Raw genomic sequence first — 20,244 nt, 5'->3', positions numbered from 1 at the left:
CTCTACAAAAAAAAAAAAAAAAAAAAAATTGACGTTGCTGGGCATGGTGGCACACAGCTGTAGTCCGAGCTACTTGGGAGGCTGAGACTTGAGCAGAGGAGTTTGAGGCTACAGTGAGCTATGACCATGCCACTGCTCTCCAACCTGGACGATAGAGCAAAACCCTCTTTACAAAAACCAAAAACTATATATTTACATACACAGTTCCAGGTTAAATTTTATCCAGGATCCTAGACTGATGGAGTTATGCAAGGACTTCTCATCTGTGCTGCTTAAGGATTTCATCAGTCGTCCTCAATTCTCAATCCCTTGCCTCTTATGAAAAGTTGTTTCCAGCAACATAGTCCAGATCTAAATTCTCATTAACTGGCTTCAGGAAACTTTTGCATGGGATTCAAGGGTCATTTCAAACTAGTCTCTACTGAGGCAGGTTTAAACCCTGGCTCTCAGGCGGTGGCTCACGCCTGTAATCTCAGCACTTTGGGAGGCCAAGGCGGGTGGATCACTTGAGGCCAGGAGTTCAAGACCAGCCTGGCCAACATGGCATAACCTTGTCTCTACAAAAAAATACAAAAATTAGCTGGTTGAGGTGGCGCATGCCTATAGTCCTAGCTACTTGGGAGGGTGAGTGAGACAACTGCTTGAGCCCAGAAGGTGGAGGTTGCAGTGAACCAAGATCACGCCGCTGTGCTCCAGCCTGGGGGACAGAGTGAGACTCTGTCTCAAAACAAAACGAAACAAAACAAAAACTCTGGCTCTCCTCTTACCTCTGTGGTCAAGTCAGGTGGCTCTCTGAGTTGCCATAAAAATGTCCTTACAAGGTAGACAGGGACTACCTTGTAAGGACACTGTAAGAGTAAGGATCAGCAAGGTTTGTAAACCACACTGCATGGCACATAGTAGGCATCAGAGAAATGACAGCATTGCAAGTGCATCCTCATGTTTCACCTGAAAAGCCACTCTAGTCTCTCACTGCTTCATCAAATAATTTTGTTTTTAAAATGCTGGTATATATGTGATTAAGCTGACTGGGCTTTGAAAATACATAGTAATCTAGTTCACTAATTAACGTTAGATTTATGCTATCAATTACCAGCAGTTTAACAGATTGTGTGGGTATTTCTTCCCTTAAATTTACATAATTGGACAGTCTTCTACCTCAGGCTTTCACGAATCAACCAGGATTTGTCAAGCACCTACCCACTATTCAGCATCAGGGAGAGTGCTGTGATAATAAATTCTTACTAGTATCAAAGATTAAACATTAAATTCAAACTTTGGTAACAAGAATGGGGTTATCCTTTCCTGTTAGTAATCCTCAGTTCCTGTGACAGTGAAATAGCCAAGCCCTAATGAACGATCTCTCAACAGAAATCTGATATGTTAGTAATGTTAGACGGCTATCAGTATGTTTTAAAGGTAATTATAAAAACGGTTTATTTCCCTTGTTTTATTAACACAGTCACTAAACTTCAATCTCAGTGTTTAATTTTCCCCAACAGTTTAGCTATTTCCAAGAAAAACAATCATTTGAAGACTGGCATTGCAGATAACAAAACAGTATTACCTGGTACTGGCTTCTCTGTCAGTAGGTATTTTCAGTGGAAACAGAACCTCAAACCTGGCTACCCCGTTCCCACTTCACAGCCATTAAAACACAGCCTTGCTTTTTGCATTTCACGATTATCAAATGAACGATTCACTTCACGAAAAGAACAGTGAGGAGAATCCTGGAGAACCACGGAACTCCCCACCACGTTATGCTAAACACACCATTAGCACAGACACGGGAGACTGTCATGCTTCTGAAATCCTTTTCTTCCAGAACACCTGAGGATTACAAAACCAACACTTCTACTTAAAAAACATCTTTTTAAATTAAAAATAATAAGTGTAGTCGGGGCAAGAAAAGGAAAACAGTGTCTTTATTGTGTGTAGTTCTAACAAACGTTCACTGTGTGCGCATTCCAGCAGAAAGAGACAAAGATCTTTGTTCAAAATATTCTGAAAAAGGTAAACTAACTGCATTATTGAATACACAAAAGGAATGTTACTGTTACTTGTTCATAGTCAAAGGTGAAGTTAAAAAAAAAGGGAAGTTAAATAACTGAAGTAATGGTTTGCCCAAATAGCAAACGTAGGATACAAGCGTGGGCAAAGAGCAGCTACTGAAGCTCATGAGGAGGATGCTGGATATAGGGTAGGTAACTTGACAAATGCCTCTGCTTCTTTGGAACCTTCTTCCTAGATCACCCCCACAAATTCCAAACCTGGCTCTTTCAGAGCACAACAGCCAAATGTAACTAAACTCCTCATTACTTCTGTGATATTTGGCAACAGAATGAGATAGTTAAAAAAAAAAAAAATCAATTTCTTGTTGAGACAAGACATGTCTGAATCCATTTCTCTTGGGGTAGGAGGAGGTAATGAACATTAACGTTCTGCATCTCAATCTCCTAAAATGGAATTTAACCAGATAGATATCGCTTGAGATTTTAAAGCAGGAGATACCATAAGTAATGATACTCCAGGCCTGTAAAGCATTTTTCATTGTCCCACATTGCAGCTAAATGAGTATAAACTCGACAGTGTTCTGATTTCACAACATATGCATTTATGACAACTGCTAAAACAACTTTACAGGCTCAAAGGATAGGTTCCAAGGGATTTTTGTTTTTGCTTAAGCAGTCTTGAGGAGATCTAAACACAAGATAAACTTTGACCCCACCACTCTGTTATCTTTACAAATGCAGAAGTCATTTGGAAACCAAAACCAATTGCTGAGTAGGGGCTGAGGAATTTTGGTGTCATTTCAAACTAGACTCTACTGAGGCAGGTTTAAACCCTGGCTCTCAGGCCAGGGGCAGTGGTACCAACACCCTCTATTTCGGTAGCATGAAACTTCTCTCACCTCCTCCTTCGTGTCCAGCAGCCATGATGTGTACAGTACAGTTTGCAGCAGCAGCAGCAGCAGCAGCTAGTCTTCCTCAGGAATAAACAACCGAACACCCCAGAGACCAGCTCCAGGTGGCACTGTCAGCCAATGGGGACTGGCTCCACTTGCTCTCCAGAGGGTTTTTCACCACCTACCCATGTCAAGACTGTTTTGTGAATTCAAGTCTACTTCCTAAAAAAAAAGGTCCTTTTGGATGGATTTGGCTAGTGTGCTATACTACTTTATTGTATAGAAAAACCTCTGCAAACTCTCACACAAGATTTAGCTTTCTCCTGGCTGTTTTTGTAGGCAACAAAATAACAGTAAATGGACCCCAAAGTGATTTTCCAGATACAAAGTGACATCATATCGGCAGTAGTTCAGAAGAAGCCCTGGGTACTGGGGGATTTCATGGGTAGAAGAGACAAAGTCTAATTATCTTTTCCTCTGGCTCTCAGCAAAAAACAAGTGCAGATGTAAACAGGAAAAGAAAACCAATGTGAAGTAGAAAAACATACCTTTTGCATTGGCATTTACCTTAAAAATAACAAAAACACCAATTTTACTTAAGATGGTAGTTCTTTAACATTTCTTATAAGCCAGGTGTTTTTCATTCAATTTCGGACATTGCCAACACACTTTTACAACTGATTCAAGTTATCTTCAGGCTTGGCTTTAGTTTGAATGTTCCCTTTCAAGCTCCTCAATACTCCTCTGTTCTTTACTTTTACCCCAATGTACTCCAATAATCACGCAATTTATTTATTACAGGCAATCATATACCAATCCTTCCTTGCCTTTAAATAGAGAAGCATCAAGTCATACCACTTTTGTTAAATAATAACCAAAGTTTTTTTCAATATTGTCTTAAAAGTAGCATCTTATAATGCATACATTTTTCTAAAGATAAAAGCTTTACTAAACCCATATCCCTGATAATAAAAGTCAGCCAGAAATCTCCTAAAATTACTCCCAAATATATCCAAGTGTGCAAGTACAAGGTTAATATTATTTTGATGAATTCTGTATTCATTCAACTGCTAAATCACAGGATACAAGACCTGGGTTGAACTTTTTCTTAAATAGTTTACATGGGCAGTCCCTGGTTTGCTGGGCAGTTTCCTGTCTCATCAAATCCCTGGCAAGCTGGGAGGGAGGGAGGAGATGCTGAGCAGCCTCTATGGTCCTTCTTGAACCAAGCTGCTCCCTGCTGGATATGACAATGGCTCAGAAGCAGACTAGCAATTCTCAAAGGACAGGGAGAAAAATCACCACAGTTGCTGGCAGAAAACAGCCAGTGTACTATTTATTTCCTCAAGTGCTTCCATGGGGGAAAAAATAAAAGTCTAATATGCCAGAGAAATCATCACTGAACCAATAAGACACAGTAACATAATTCTAGTAACCTACTTCTCAATGAACACACATCTGAGAAAAAAACTGCCAGTATTTTATTCTCATGGAAAAACAGAACAAACCCACAAGTTGAAGCCACGGAGGTAAAATACAGATGAAATGGAAAACGGTCTCTTGTCATGAACTCTCACTTTCAAATACCATTTTATATGGAAGTTACTTTACTGCGGGGCAAACAGAAGGCCATGCTGGAGTCTCTTACTTTTGGAAAATGGAGAATCAAAAATTTGCTAATCAACAAACAAAAAAGGAGGGAAAATCCTTGGTAAAGCTCTACAAACATAATTATACATTTATATTTTACCAATAAAAGATAGCTAGGGTAGAAAAAACAGATGGTTAGAAACTGGTGCCAAACCAAAGTGAAAGCTTTGGTGCCTTCTCTAAACTCCTATCCTGTTTCTTTAGAAAACACCAGTTTTCTAAAGAAAGATTACTCTGAATTCACCAGGGTTCTATCACCCCAATTCATCCCTCCCTTTCCACCCCCAAGACACGAAAGGGCCATGTAGTTTTTTGTCCGGCACCACTTGGGAAGGGGCTGGGCTCAGGGGGTGGGAAGAGCTACCTGCTGCCCTAGCTTGAAAGGGAGGAGGTGGCCACACCATTCTTTGTATTTTTATCACGCACATAAAAGAACAAAAATCATTTGGCAGTTTTAAGTTTAATAGGTGCAAAAGTTTACTTCAGGAATTAAACCCCTTATGATAAATAAAAGAATTAAATCAGTTTTTTTTTTAATACAGATAGGGGTCTCGCTATGTTGCCCAGGCTGGTCTTGAACTCTTGGCCTCAAGTGATCTTCCCACCTTGGCCTCCCAAAGTGCCAGGATTACAGGCCTGAGCCACCACACCTAGCCCTAAATCAGAATTTTTTTAAAAAAATTTACTTAAAAGAAAAATGGAAAAATAAAACTTTCAACACTAGACTGCCGCCCTGTTAAGAATGTCTAATATGCAATCAAAGTATTGGAAAGCAGGCATTTTTACCAAAGAGCAATGTCACTATAACTTATGAATAGAAAGTTGTGAAATATAAGGGTACTCATGGAAACCAGTGAAGAGAGGAAACACCGGCAATTGTTCAACACAGAACAGTGAGCAGGTACTTTGGGAGTAAGGCTCTGAGAGATGGAAGACGCTGGTCTCAGATCTGAGGTGATGTCTGGCCAATCGTCTTGGCTCCAAGGGGGAAGAATGCAACTGGCAGGATTCGAGGAGAGGGCACTTCTGCAGCCCCCAAGCAAGTCTCTAGTTTTCACCCCAAAGTGGATGCACTTTCTAACTTCAGCAAGGCCTCCTCAGGAGGATTTGCTTTCCGATGTGTAGTAGCGGTACAGGAAACCTAAGAGAACAGCGCCTATGATGGGTAAAATCCAATATGCCCAGCAACTAGGAATAGGGGGAGAAAGCAATAAAGTTGTTAATATTTTAAGCCAAATGTTCACTATCTTTCAGCTTTCACACGTTTTTATATAGGCAAGGAGTTTTTATTTACTTTGGGAAATTTAACTGCTTTTATCACAAAGTAGTTGGGGAAAAATATTTGAATTGGAGTGACAATATTACCAAGTAATTTTTTAAAAGGTTAAAAACAACCAATAGTATGATATCAAATAAGATGTCTTTAAATGCCTCTATATGTGTTTCTACAAAGTCATATAGTGGTTATTTCTGAGTTAGGGATTATGGATACTCTCACATTTTCTTCATCGTGCTTTTGCTTTTCACGTATTCTACAATTAAACATTTTTAAACAGGAAAAAACACCATTATGTAAGTGACATTTCATATATGTATAAAAACATATCCATCCCAATATAAATTTGGAAGTAATCATATCTAATATAACTACCAGAAATATCCTATCTGCTTCATATGTATTTTAAAGATTTAATCCTTATGAAATAGGATAACCTATGAAATAGGGTTATTATTCTCATCTCATACAAGGGAAATATAAGCTTTGCACCCCAAATCCCAAAGCTAGAAAGGCAGCTGGACACTCTGATTCCAAACCCATCCTCTTAATCCCTAGTTAAGTTTGGACACTAATAAGGATACACATACACACAAAGCATATACAGTTCTAACAGGGTGAAGCAAATGGCAGCTTCAAAAGTACTGCAAGAGACCTTCCTTAGGAGCTTCAGAACAGTCATCATTCTCCTTAACATAATAATTCTTTAATAGAACTTATTAGCACACTAGTTTTAAGGTATAATTCTTCCATGATCCAAATGACCCGGCTGCCCCTCTACTTAAGACATATGAGTCTTGGTATTAAAAGGTTTTGAAGTCAATAAAACGAGCTGAAGTTCACAAGAAAAATGATTCTCTTTGCCTAAACATGCCTAGCACTCTGTATGCTTACGTACAGCAGAAAGCTACTCTGGACTAGTTTAGAATATCAGCCAGGTAGCTTTGTTTACAAAACCAAGCAATATGGCACGTATAACAGCAATATGCACATGGGAACTCTGAAGTAATCTCCTGATAAGAGTAATGAATTCATACTCCTTGAAGAGCAACCGCAAGAGACTAAAGAATCCAAAAGTAGGATCCTTGAGAAAACATTGAAGGAGAAAATTTCTTTCTTTCTTTTTTTTTTTTTTTTTTTTGAGACGGAGTCTCATTGTCACCCAGGCCGGAGTGCGGTGGCGCGATCTTGGCTCACTGCAAGCTCCACCTCTGGGGTTCACGCCATTCTCCTCAGCCCGTCCTCGTGATCCACCCGCCTCGGCCTCCCAGTTTGCTGAGATTACAGGCGTGAGCCACCAAGCCGGCCAGAAAATTTCTTTAGTACAAAAGACTGAGAATGGTTGACACCAATCCTCACATAATCTTTCCTAATACTTAATTGCCACTGAGGAGAGAACCAGAGGAAATACATTTATACTGCATCACAGGAGATTCAGGTTCAACAATAACTTCCTACCATAAGACAGATTTTTCTTCTTGGAGATCCATCTAGACTACTACATGTTTGTGATTCCTTTATTTTTATTGTTTTGTAGTATTCCATTGTATGAATATACCACAATTTATTAGGGTTGTTTCTGATGTTTGAATATCTCGAATAACACTGCTATGAACATTCTTGTACATATTTCTGGGTGTACCTGTGCACACATTTCTATCAAGTATATCATTAGAAATGGAATTGCTGGGTCAAAAGTTAAGTCATCCTATCAAATTTACTAGATAATGCCAAACTGTTTTCCAAAGTGATTATACTCATTTACATTACCCTAGGAGTGCTTAAGAGTCGGGGATAAACTTTCCAACCAATTCTTATTTGCAAAATTTTTAATTTTTACCAATCTGGTTAGGTATGAAATATACCTATGATTTTAATTCACATATCACTAATGATGAATGAGATTAAACCTCATTTCCATATGTTTACATTTGTGTTTCCTTTTCTGTAAAGTGCTTAAATCTTTTTCTCATATTCTACTGAGGTTTTAAAAAACTGATTTGTAGGAATTCTTTATATCTTCTACCTAATAATTCTTTATCAGTTTTATGCTTTGCTTAAGTCTAAGTTTTATAGCATAAGCATAAGGTTTGTTTTTTTTTTTTTTGAGATGGAGTTTCGTTCTTGTTGCCCAGGCTGGAGTGCAATGGAGCGATCTTGGCTCACTGCAACCTCCACCTCCCAAGGTTCAAGCGATTCTCCTGCCTTGGCCTCCCAAAGCTCGCACCACCATGCCCAGCTAATTTTGTATTTTTAGCAGAGATGGGGTTTCGCCATGTTGTCCAGGCTGGTCTCGAACTCCTGACCTCATGATCCACCCGCCTCAGCCTCCCAAAGTGCTGGGATTACAAGCGTGAGCCACCGCGCCTGGCCCTGCATAAGCATAAGTTTTGTTTAAAATCTGCAATTTTGTGGCTTGTATTTTCAAAATTTTTATGCAGCATTTCGCTGATCCTAAGCCCTTAATATTAAGGAAACTAAATTTACTAATAGTTTGTAATTTTTTATACTGTGTCCGTTACCTCAAGTAATAGATCTGATACTTTATGGGAAAAAAAGACATATTTTCTTTCTCTGAAATACTTCGAGATGTCCAAAAAATAGAATGGCTAGCTCTATATAATCTCCACAAAGATACTGTACAAGCCAAGGATTCCACAGTCATTTTAGATAGAGGCACTTAAGGGAAGGCAATTTATAACTTTCAGAGCTAATACTAATGAATTACTAATATTAATGCCAAGGAATATATTGTAAATAAACCTGAGAAAACCCAAATTCCTAAATATGACCGTAGTATTTTTTTCTCCTGCAAAATGTAATAATAGCACTTACCTTCCAGAGTGGTTGTGAGAAGTAAATGCGATTAAGTTTTAAGTAGAATCATGTAGCTGGGTTGAACTTCGGGACTAAAGGCTGACCCAATAGTAGCTACCTGTCCATGCATCCTGGCCTCTTACTGAGTGTGATTCCAATTTATGTCACAATAAGATTAAGAAATGACTCAAGGCATGAACCTTTTAGATTATTCAAAATGGCTGAAACTGTAAAAGTTAATTTTTCTAATGTCAAGGAACAACTGAATTTGCAATGATTTGGGCCAAAAAAGAATTTGTTGTCAAACTGCACTCATAAGTTATGTTACATACATATACTTATGGAAGAGTCTCTTGCCAGACATTACCTTGAACATATGGAAAGCTGTTAAGGAGATACTAACCTTTTGCATGTATCATTTTTTGAAGGGTCCTGAAATGACAAAAAAAAAAAAAAAAATTCAAAAATAACAAACAAAAAGAAAGAAGATTAACATAGCACATGTACATTTTCTTGATCAAGCTATGTCAACCCTGTAACTGATACCAGAACTTCATCTTTCATGCATTTTGGTGTTTACAAATATATAAGCAATGGATAGACTGGGAATTTTATTTCTGATAACATACTGGCACTTCACTAGGTTCCTTCCTAGTGAAGAATCACTAATGAAAGCATAGAAATGACCTAAACTTTTTTAGATGTTAAAAAATGTTAATGATACAAACTATATTGAAATGGACTACTCTGTGGTCATGATGATGTACCTGGTTCAGCTGGGCTTGCCACTGGCAATAGCTAACATCACACTTTCTAAAAACATTTTTTAAAGTCCAAAAAGCTCTTCTAACATGTAGATCAACTGTGAAATGCTCTAGATCATACAGATGATTGCTTGTAGATCACAAAAATATACTGGTTCACTCTTTGAAATCATAATAATTATGACAGGAGACCTTAGAATTGATTTCACAATGAAAAGAGAAAAAATGGAGTCAAGGGAAAGAAAATGACAAAATAATCTTAAAAAACAAATCTTGGCAATAAAAAGTACTGAAGTATTGATATATGCTACAAACTTCACAGCATTATACTAAGTCAAAGAAAGCAGACACAAAAGACTACATATTATATAAATCTGTTTACATAAAATGTTCAGAACAGGACAATCAATAGAGTTAGAAGTAGATTAGTGGTGGTTGCCTAGGGCTGGCGTGAGGAGGACGAGTTGTGGGGAAATGGAAAACGACTGCTAATGAATATGGGGTTTCTTCTTGGAGTGAGGAAATTGTTCTAAAATAGACTGCACAGTTCTGTAAATACACTAAAAACCATTGATTTGTACATTTTAAATAGGTGAACTGTATGGTATGTGAATTGTATCACGATAAAGCTGTTATTAAAATTTTTTTACTCAATTCAAGTATCAAATGAGTTATTGATTCCATTAACCAGCTGTATAGTACAAAAGGCCTGCTAACTTACTGCCAGAGGACAATAACCCTTTAGCATAGGTTGCTGCTGCCCAAAATACCATCTTTGCAAAATGTAGAAGTATATCAGGGTATGAACATGGAATATTAGCTCTGCTTAACCACCGTTTTCAATAATCTCCAAGAATTTCCAGAAACCAATCACATTGGCCCTGATATACTTTAGAGCAGTCCATGAAATGAGTTTTAATTTCATATATCCAAAACACTGTCATGCAAATGAATACATGCCCCAACCCTGAAAGAAATTAGCCTGTAGGCAAGAAAAATGGCAAACGAAAGGTTTTAAAGAAACCATATTAATATACTTCTATGCTTCTTTAAGACTTTAATGATTATCATTATCTGGGACATTTCAACTAGTCTAGTAAGGACCCGATTAATTAAAATGAGTTACAAGTCAATCTTTGAAAAATACAACAAATGTTACTAGCTACTTTACAGATTCGGAAGGTAGGAGTGGTAGCGATGGTAGTATGTGCATCAAGTTAATTTATAATGTTGCCTTTTAAAATAAATATTCCACTACAGTAACCGAGAAATAATTGAATTCCATCAAGAAAATGTTCATGGTCTTTTATGCTTTAGCTACATAAATACCAATGATTTATAGACAAAAAATGTAGTTACTATTTTTAAAAGGGATAATTTGAAAGGCTTATATGAGAGCATCACAGCATAATATATGTATTATGATGTTTAATCTATAATTAGAGTAAAAATCATATACTTCATATAAATGGATTCTCTAAATTTCAAAGCTTTTAGCCTCTTTTACAATCAAAAGCCCTGGATGTCTGCTAAGTAGGGTGAGCCTTAGAAAAAGGTAATAAGCAACTGAAGAAGAAAGAGAACAAAGATAGCCAAAACCGTACTATGCTGAAATGTAAAAATTTCTAAACAATAAATAACTTAAAACATATGGTGTTCTTTGAACTAAGTACTGCAAAATGTGCCTGTTTTAAGATCAATCCATCCCTGGGGACGCAAAAAAAAGACCAACTTGTCTAACCCATTAAAGGAAAGAGAAGAGAAAGAGGCATACACTCCCTTTAGGATACTGACAGCCAAGTAGATGCAAACCATAGTGACCCCACTTTTAATCAAATACATAATAATCAAAGAGATGTTGAAGGCACAGCTCTTAGCAGCCAGGACTCTCAGCCACATTTGGAAATAAACCAAATCGCTTGTTTTTAAACTGAAATGAAAAAAGTTCTATTAACACATAACCTCCCTTCACCTCCACCCTTCCCCTAGGCACAGTTCCCCCCAGTCTTCATTTCCACAGCTAAGCACTAGACTAAAGCTAATGGATGCTTAAGAGAAAATCTTACAGTTTATAGTTGACTTTAATTTATCCCTTCAGGTATTGAGGCATATCTAGCTGGTTATGTCCATGCCCAGATTTTAATGCTCTCAATCTTTGGCCTGGAAAGTAATAATTGCAATACTATGATTTTAGTTACAAGTGGTGAATCAAATCCAAAGTTCTTCCAGCATAACCCCTACCAAGCAATTAATATGCATGCTTCTTTCTCTTTGAAAAGCTTAGAATAAACTGGCAAACAACAAAATTGCTGTGAGTTTTGGTATTATAGGTTCAAAAACAAATTGCTGTTAAGTCTACTCTCACTTTAGCTCAAAACTCATGGAAATTAACTGTTTAAATAAAACTGGTTCCTCAAGTTCAAGGTTCATTAAGGCTTTAATTCCCCACTAAAATAAATAAGTAGGGCTGGGCACCTTGGTTCACATCTGGTGAATCCCAACACTGGGAAGGCTGAGGCAGGAGGATCGCCTGAGCCCAGGAGTTCAAGGCTATAGTGAGCTAGGATTGTGCCACTGTACTCCAGCCTGGGGGACAGACCAAGACCCTGTCTCAAAAATAAATAAATATATTTACATACATATAAACACAAAAGACGGACTTTTTAGGGAAAAAGGAAATATTTTGTAATAGCTGAATAGAATATTTATAAAGCTGCTCAAAACTAAAATTATATCTAATATCTTCAAGCCCAATGTTATAAATCAGTTTCCTCGTTTGTAAAACGAAAAGCTCAGATCAATGTGAATTCTAAAGTCATATTCAATTATCTCAACACAATTTTCTGAGCCAAGGACATTGTGGTGAAACCTACAGCAGCAGGCTTCTAAAGGGTAGAGAGAAGAAAACACCATTCTCTTATGTCTAGGAAGACTGAAGAAACACTACCGTAAGTAGATTTTTCTCTCTTCCACCAGCTACATAGAGGAGTAATTTCCCAGATCCTTGTCGCACCATAAGCACTGACCCAATTTGATAAGATTAAGAGAATGACAAAAAGGCCAGGCGCGGTGGCTCATGCCTGTAATCCCAGGCATGGATTACATGAGAGGCCAAGGTGGGCGGATCACGAGGTCAGGAGATCAAGATCATCCTGGCCAACATGGTGAAACCCCGTCTCTACTAAAAATACAAAAATTAGCTGGGCATGGCAGTGTGTGCCTGTAATCCCAGCTACTCAGGAGGCTGAGGCAGAAGAATCGCTTGAACCCAGGAGGCAGAGGTTGTAGTGAGCCGAGATCACACCGTTGCACTCCAGCCTGGTGACAAGAGTGAGATTCTGTCCCCCCACCAAAAAAAAAAAAAAAAAAAGAGAGAGAACAACAAAGAAATGTCTCAACTGGCAACCACATAGAAAGGATGTGGGGGTCAATGGGTGTGGATTTCACGATGAACTTTGTTTATGAGAAAACATGAGAGAAGAGCACACACTTAAGGAATGGAGTGTACTTTGTCATCAGGACATAAATGTAGGAAAGAATGAACCAGAATCATGATTATGACGCATTACGACAGACAGGGAAGCCGGGTGCAGTGGCTCATGCCTATAATCCCAGCACTTTGGGAGGCCGAGACAGGCAGATCATGAGGTCAGGAGCTCAAGACCATCCTGGCTAACAGGGTGAAACCCCATCTCTACTAAAACTACAAAAAAATTAGCTGGGTGTGGTGGCGCACACCTGTAGTCCCAGCTACTTGAGAGGCTGAGGCAGGAGAATCACTTGAACCCAAGAGGCGGAGGTTGCAGTGAACCAAGATCGCGCCACTGCACTCCAGCCTGGGCAACAGAGTGACACTCTGTCTCAAAAACAAAACAAAACAAAACAAAACAAAAACCCCAAAAAACAGGGCATTATACCTTCAGCCTATACAGCTTACATTTAGGCTTTCAAAAGCTTAAAAGGCAAATATAAGGTATATAAAGACTTTATGTTTTAATTCCTACATTGCTATTCCAAGAGGATTCTAAGTATTTAAAATTGGAAAAAGGAGATTTTAAGCCACAGGACACCTTTGGCAAATGTAATGGGTATTTAGGTGGTCTGGTAGAGATTGTGTAGCTTTGAATTTGGAACACTTTGGTATCCCTGTGGCCAGTAACTTATGAAAAACAAGTTGGGAACTTCTGGCTTCAAATTCTAAACTGGAAAAGATTTCTCCCCCTTAATACCATGGACCTTATAACATGAGCTAACACTATATGAATTTTAATATTAGGTTCATTTTACCACCTAAAATGTTTTGAGTATTGAAGGTATATGATTTCAGCATTTTACAGTCCCAACTATGACACAGTCATGTGGTATGGATCTTGAGGACAGCCTTCTCATGAAGCTCCAATGTATTAAAATATTCAAGTCAGTAAGAACCATTTCTTTCTGGATGTGAATATAATTTAACAATTACTGCCTTGCAAAGTATATAATCCTAGAGTCAAACCGTTATATAAAAAAATTTCCCTGTAGATATGGCAAAATTCAAAGATGAAAAACAGCCTCTAAAACAAATTGCTATAAACTCTCTTAAGAACTCATTGTGATAAAATATGTAACACCTCACTCAAGAAAAAAAATTAACACATTCACAGGATGATCTCTATCAGGACTTAAGAAGTGAAAAATTTGTTATAACATTGGAGGGCTGATTTGAAAAGAATGTTTCCTTACCCTTCTGATCCCTGTTTTGCAAAACTATACATCATTTCTAAGTAGAGCTTTACCAATAGAAGACATTAGTCCTTGAGAACCCTCAGCAAAGGGTATTTTGTCTTTCAGGAGTAATTTTGTCATCACATTCTATGCTTTCTTTCAAAAGATTATGTTACAAAATATAAGTGTGTATGAAAATGGGAAATAAGCCAGGCGCAGTAGCTGGTGGCTCATGCCTGTAATCCCAGCACTTTGAGAGGCCAAGGCAGGTGGATCACCTGAGGTCAGGAGTTCGAGATCAGCCTGGCCAACATGGTGAAACCCCATCTCTACTAAAAATACAAAAATTAGCCGGGCATGGTGGTAGGCGCCTGTAATCCCAGCTACTCAGAAGGCTGAGGCAGGAGGAGAATGGCTTGAACCCAGGAGGCGGAGGTTGCAGAGCCGAGATCGCGCCACTGCACTCCAACCTGGGTGACAGAGCAACACTCCGTTCCCCCGCCCAAAAACAAAACAAAACAAAAAAACACACAAGAAATCAGGAAATAACCAGACAAAATTCTCTGGTAAATAGCAATCACTGCTTGTCTAAAGGGCATCAGCATCCCATTCCAAACTTTAATAAATTAGGTAGTAGGTATGGTAGGGATATTAAATAATTCTTAAAAATAAAATTTTTAATTTGATGTAATCAACTAACTATATTTCATAATTATAAACAATATATTCTTTTTAGTTTCTCTCTCATAAAAGAAGTAAACTGTATGTTACATAATACATTATGTAACAGAAAACTGTATGTATAATAAAATTCAGTAGCATCTGGGAGAAAAAAATGTAACTTTAAATGCAATTAATAGACTGCTTCTAACATGTAAAATTTACTAGATTTCAAAAGTCAAGCTTCTTAAGTTAAAAATGAAGTTAAAAAAACACGTTAAGCCTCTATGGAGACAATTTTATTTGTTTTAAAAAACAGATCAAATCCTTCGAAAGCAAATGTCATCACATCAACACTTTCATCTATGGAATACTAAATATCTACTTAAAAAATGAGAAAGATTTTTTTTTTTTTTTTTTTTGAGACAGAGTCTCGCTCTCTCACCAGGCTGGAGTGCATTGGCACAATCTCGGCTCATTGCAACCTCCGCCTCCCGGGTTCAAGCGATTCTCCTGCCTCAGCCTCCCGAGTAGCTGCGACGACAGGTGTGCACCACCACGCCCAGCTAATTTTTGTATTTTTAGCAGAGACAGGGTTTTACCATGTTGGCCAAGATGGTCTTGACCTCGTGATCCACCCAGCTGGGCCTCCCAAAGTGCTCGGATTACAAGCGTGAGCCACCGCCCCCAGCCCAAAAGATGTTAATAAACTGACAAGAAATAATGATGAATAAAAAAAAAATTTTTTTTGAGACAGGGTCTCGTTCTGTCACCCAGACTAGAGTGCACTGGCACAATCTTGGCTCACTGCAACCTGTGCCTCCCAGGTTCAAGCCATTCTACCGCCTCATCCTCCCATGTAGCTGGGACACCACCATTCCCAGCTAATTTTTGTATTTTTAGTAGAAACGGGGTTTCGCCATGTTGGCCGGGCTGGTCTCGAACTCCTGGCCTCGTATGATCCGTCCACCTCAGCCTCCCAAAGTGCTGGGACTACAGTCGTGAGCCACAGTGTGCAGCCAACAAATAAAATTTTTAAGTAAAGAGAAGCAAGGTGAAGAATAGTATGTATGAGGCTTTTTACCTTTTTTTTTTTTTTTTTTTTTTTTTTTTGAGGCGGAGTCTCGCTCTGTCGCCCAGGCTGGAGTGCAGTGGCGCGATCTCAGCTCACTGCAAGCTCCGCCTCCCGGGTTCACGCCATTCTCCTGCCTCAGCCTCCCGAGTGGCTGGGACTACTCAAATTTTGGGCCTCCCCAAATGCTGGGATTACAGGCTTGAGCCACCGCGCCCGGCCAGCCTTTTACTTTTTTAAAGGAAATGATGGTTGGTTTGTCTGTCTATCCATCCATCCATCCTTATGAATGCATGGAATCTTTGGAAGAGTAAACAACAACAACAAAAATGATGGCTGGTTACCTCCAGGGAAGGAGAACTAAAAGTCTGAGAGCTGGATATACGAGGGAATTTTTTTTTTTTTTTTTGAGACGGCGTCTCGCTTTGTCGCCCAGGCTGGAGTGCAGTGGCGCGATCTCTGCTCACTGCAAGCTCTACCTCCTAGGTTCACGCCATTCTCCTGCCCCGAGTAGCTGGGACTACAGTTGCCCGCCGCCACGGCCGGCTAATTTTTTGTATTTTTAGTAGAGACGGGGTTTCACCATGTTAGCCAGGATGGGCTCTATCTCCTGACCTCGTGATCCGCCCGCCTCAGCCTCCCAAAATGCTGGGATTACAGGCGTGAGTCACCGCCCCCGGCCAACTTTTTTTATAGTATACTGTTTTGAACTATTTAAATTTTTTTTTTTTTTACCATGTACATTTTATAATACTCACTCAAAAAAAAATGTAATGGGGAACAGGTCAAATTACTAGACCTATTTGACTACAAGATTTAACTAGTAAAGCAGTTGAACTATTATCTAGATAATATCTGTTGAAGAAATGAATGAAATGGTGCCCACTTTTTTAGTCAGGTTACGATTTGTATGCACTTTATCTCTTGAACTGATGGCAGATTAAGTGATAAAACAGCTAACCAAGAAGTAAATACATCATCAAAGAGAGAATTCATAGACCACGAATATTTATAGGTTACTTGCTAAAGAGCAGGCAAGCAGGCAGGCAAACTGGCACAGAGAGCACTGAGTCTGTTTCTAAGGTGAGTTTCCGTAACCAAAAACAGACCAGAAAAATGTTAAGTCAAATATAAGTAGGAGATTGATGGCTCTCAGCATGAGGGTTAATCCAGCAAGGAAGAGATTCACAAAGACAAATGGTTTTTAATTCTAGTTAGTTATTTTTTATTGAAGCGGGTTAAAAAAAAATCTGTTGCTACATCTTTAAGTTTTTAAGTCTTTACGTTTTTAGTATATTAATTCTGGGCCTTCAACTCAGGTACTATCCATCTAACAATAAAACAATGGTGACCATTAATTATTTACCTGTGTTATAAAAGTAATATGAAAGGTGTTTTCTAAAAGAATTAGGGAATGGTTACTGACTTACACTTTGGATTAGCAACATTTTGAGTGTTTCTTTCTTGGGGGGCAGTAGGGATGGTGCAGTTCAGACAGGGAGTAGAAGAAGGAGAAGAAGTAGAAGTAGAAGAAGGAGAAGAAGGAAAATGGAAATGAAAACTCTCTCCCATAGGCTGAAGATACTTTTTAATTTGACTTTTAAAAATCACTTCTTCATAAAGATTCAGAAACCATGAACCAAGAGAAAGGAAGGTAACCAATGAAATGAACTCCATTTCCATTTCTTAATGGTGAATGTTTAAACCAGATAAAATATGGAGAAGAGAGATACCTACATCCTAGACACCAAGTGCCTATTTAAACCTCTGTAAGAAATAAATCTGAGAGATCAAGAATTTCTTCCTGGAACTGAAGTCAGGTTGGAATATGGCTCTATAAAAACCTATGTAGGTGGTCTTGAGAATGTTCCAAAAGGCCTTTCTTGCCTGATCTGCCTGAAGTAGAGCAGAATGACTAGAAACACAATAGCCAGACTCTCTACTTAATGAAGACATGTCCCTTGAGTACAGTGACATGAGGAAAACAGGATTGAAAACACTGCCTTTATTCACTTTTTAACCCAGATAGGGGCTAAACTACATTTGGAGACTTCTAAATTATTATAGAACTTGGTGAGCTTAAATGCTTTCTTTTTCTATCTTTCTTACAAAAAAATCTAAGGCTCAATAGTTTTTTGGGTTTTTTTTTTTTTTTTTTTTTGATATGGGGTCATGCTGTGTTACCCAGATGGAAGTGCAATGGTGTTACCATGGCTCACTGCAGCCTCAAACTCCCGGGCTCAAGCTATCCTCCAGCCTCAGCCTCCCCAGTAGTTGGGACTGCAGGCACACATTATAATGCTCAGCTAATTTTATGATTTTTAAAAAATAGAGACAGGGTCTCACCATGTTGCCCAGGCTGGTCTCCAAGTGCTGGGCTCAAGCCATCCTCCCATCTCAGCTTCCCAAAGTGTAGGGATTACAGGCGTGAGCCACTGCACCTAGATGGCTCAATAGTTTTAATTCAGCTGAGAAATCTCTAATCCTTTGGCCTATAGAAGGCAGACAATGCTTACCACAGAAGAGAATTAAATTTTCCTAAGTTTTCAAATGAAAAGATGGGCATATCATTCAGCAAAAAGTTTGGGCTTAGCTGCCTACTTATCACCTAGATTACTTAAATTGCAAATTCCTAAACCCTATCTCCAGAGATTCCAAAGCAGTAGGAGTAGAAGCCCAAGAAATAAACATTTCCTATATATATTCATGTACATACCAAGGGATTCCAACAGAGGTGATACAAGAACAGAATTTGGGGAACATTGTTCTACATTCCTAAGAATGGTCCTAACTGTACTACCAAGAAAGAAAAACAGCAACAAGAAGCAATCTGTAGACTTCTAGACATTGTAATTGCAAACATGTTTTTTCTATTGTTTTAATATAAAAGATGCTCTCATAGTTGCTGTGCAGAAATGTGTTATGGCTCCTATATCCTTTGAATCAGATGTTGACCTCTGAAAGTGGTATTTTCTGGACATGTTCAATATACAAATCAAGGCCACGCTTAGTTCAAATTTTACCATAATAACACAAGTTATTAAGAGTAAGCAACAACAAAAAATGATGGCTGGTTACCTCCAGGGAAGGGGAACTAAGACACTGAGAGCTTGAGACAGGAGGAAACTTTTTACAGAATACTGTTTTGAACTATTTAATCTTTTTTTTTTAAGGATTCAAGAATGGATAGTACATGTGTTAGGAGGAGAGGACAAACAACCAACAGTTGTTACAAAGTGTTTTAAGAACCATTTCATTCCCCTTTCAGAAACAATTCAATAGTTCAGAGTAGCAGTCTAGCAACATGGAAGAGTTAATTTACACAAACACTCTGGATTGCAGGGCAACAGATGGCAGACACTGTTAAGCAAGCAATCTCTTGAGTTAATAGAATTCTTGTGTCTAGGCCAACTTTAATTGCTGTGTCAAACCTATTCAGTAATTTCGGCTCAATGAGGAATGGGAAGCAAGCAGCAAGGAGGAGGAAAATGGAAGGGAGGCAGCATCACTTTCCTATGTTCTAGGTGGCACCTAAACTGCTGTCCCTTTAAATTAGAGTGCTGTGTAACAGCTATCTGAAGGACAGAAATTAAGGAAAATTGTTAGGGAATAAGGGAAATGAACCACCTAGCATGTGGGAGGCAGAAAATGGTTCCATATTTTCTTCCTGGTATGCAATGTAGTACACATTAAAGTTTTCAAACACTCAAATACTTAGTCTTTTGTTTTCGCTGTATTACTAAGTAACCGGGAAGGGTGTGGGCCTGTTTGAGCCTACAGGATAAAAGAATTAAATTTGGAAAATAAGTACAGAAAGGCCTCTGTATTACAGATAAAGAAGATAACCTATAAGAAACAAAACAACTTTGCAATTATTTTTTTCCAACACAGAAACCATTATTATCACTTGTTCTACATAATGTAAAAGTAAGATATTTTTCCACAACTGAACCCATAAACTAATTTCTTTCAAAACCACACAGGGCATAGCTTTGGAGTTTCAGTTAAAAAAAAAAAAAAAGCGTATAAAGGCATTAGCAAAATGTTTCCTACTGTTCAAGACTCAGCTATTCTTTTATTCCTGAGATGATACTGAGTCCAAATTCCAGAAAAATGGGATTTTTGCTTGGGGAAAAAGTAAATACTTTGTAACTTCTCTTGTTAAGAAAAAATGTTTCAAAAAGCAGTCCTACTTGAGTAAACAGAAATATAAACACAAGACAAACCGCTGACTTCTTACCTTGCTACCACTTTCAGGTTTAAGGTCACTCTGTCAAAAAAAGGAAAACAAATAATATTTTAAGACATAGCCAAATGAATTCTCACTATATGCTTGTTTCTAACTTTGGAACATGAGACTATATTCTGGTGATAGTGAATTCCCTGGGAGATT

At 38.3% G+C, this 20,244-nt stretch overlaps 1 protein-coding gene across 1 annotated transcript in view; it reads right to left on the bottom strand.

Moving 5' to 3' along the window:
• Positions 1-1,903: 1,903 nt before the first annotated feature.
• Positions 1,904-20,244, bottom strand: part of CYB5B (cytochrome b5 type B) — a 41,877-nt gene continuing 23,536 nt past the window's right edge. The window contains exons 3-5 of the mRNA NM_001242609.3: positions 20,092-20,121; positions 9,052-9,080; positions 1,904-5,743 (exon numbers count right to left, since the gene is read on the bottom strand). Coding sequence (NP_001229538.1) covers positions 5,653-5,743; positions 9,052-9,080; positions 20,092-20,121 — 150 coding nt within the window. The 3' untranslated portion in view covers positions 1,904-5,652. The remainder of the gene's footprint in view (positions 5,744-9,051; positions 9,081-20,091; positions 20,122-20,244) is intronic.

The sequence above is a fragment of the Pan troglodytes genome, chromosome 18 (genome assembly GCF_028858775.2).
Source record: "Pan troglodytes isolate AG18354 chromosome 18, NHGRI_mPanTro3-v2.0_pri, whole genome shotgun sequence".
NCBI classification, from domain to species: domain Eukaryota; kingdom Metazoa; phylum Chordata; class Mammalia; order Primates; family Hominidae; genus Pan; species Pan troglodytes.
Note: the sequence above shows the minus strand (reverse complement) of the source record. Positions and strands in the feature narration are given on the sequence as shown.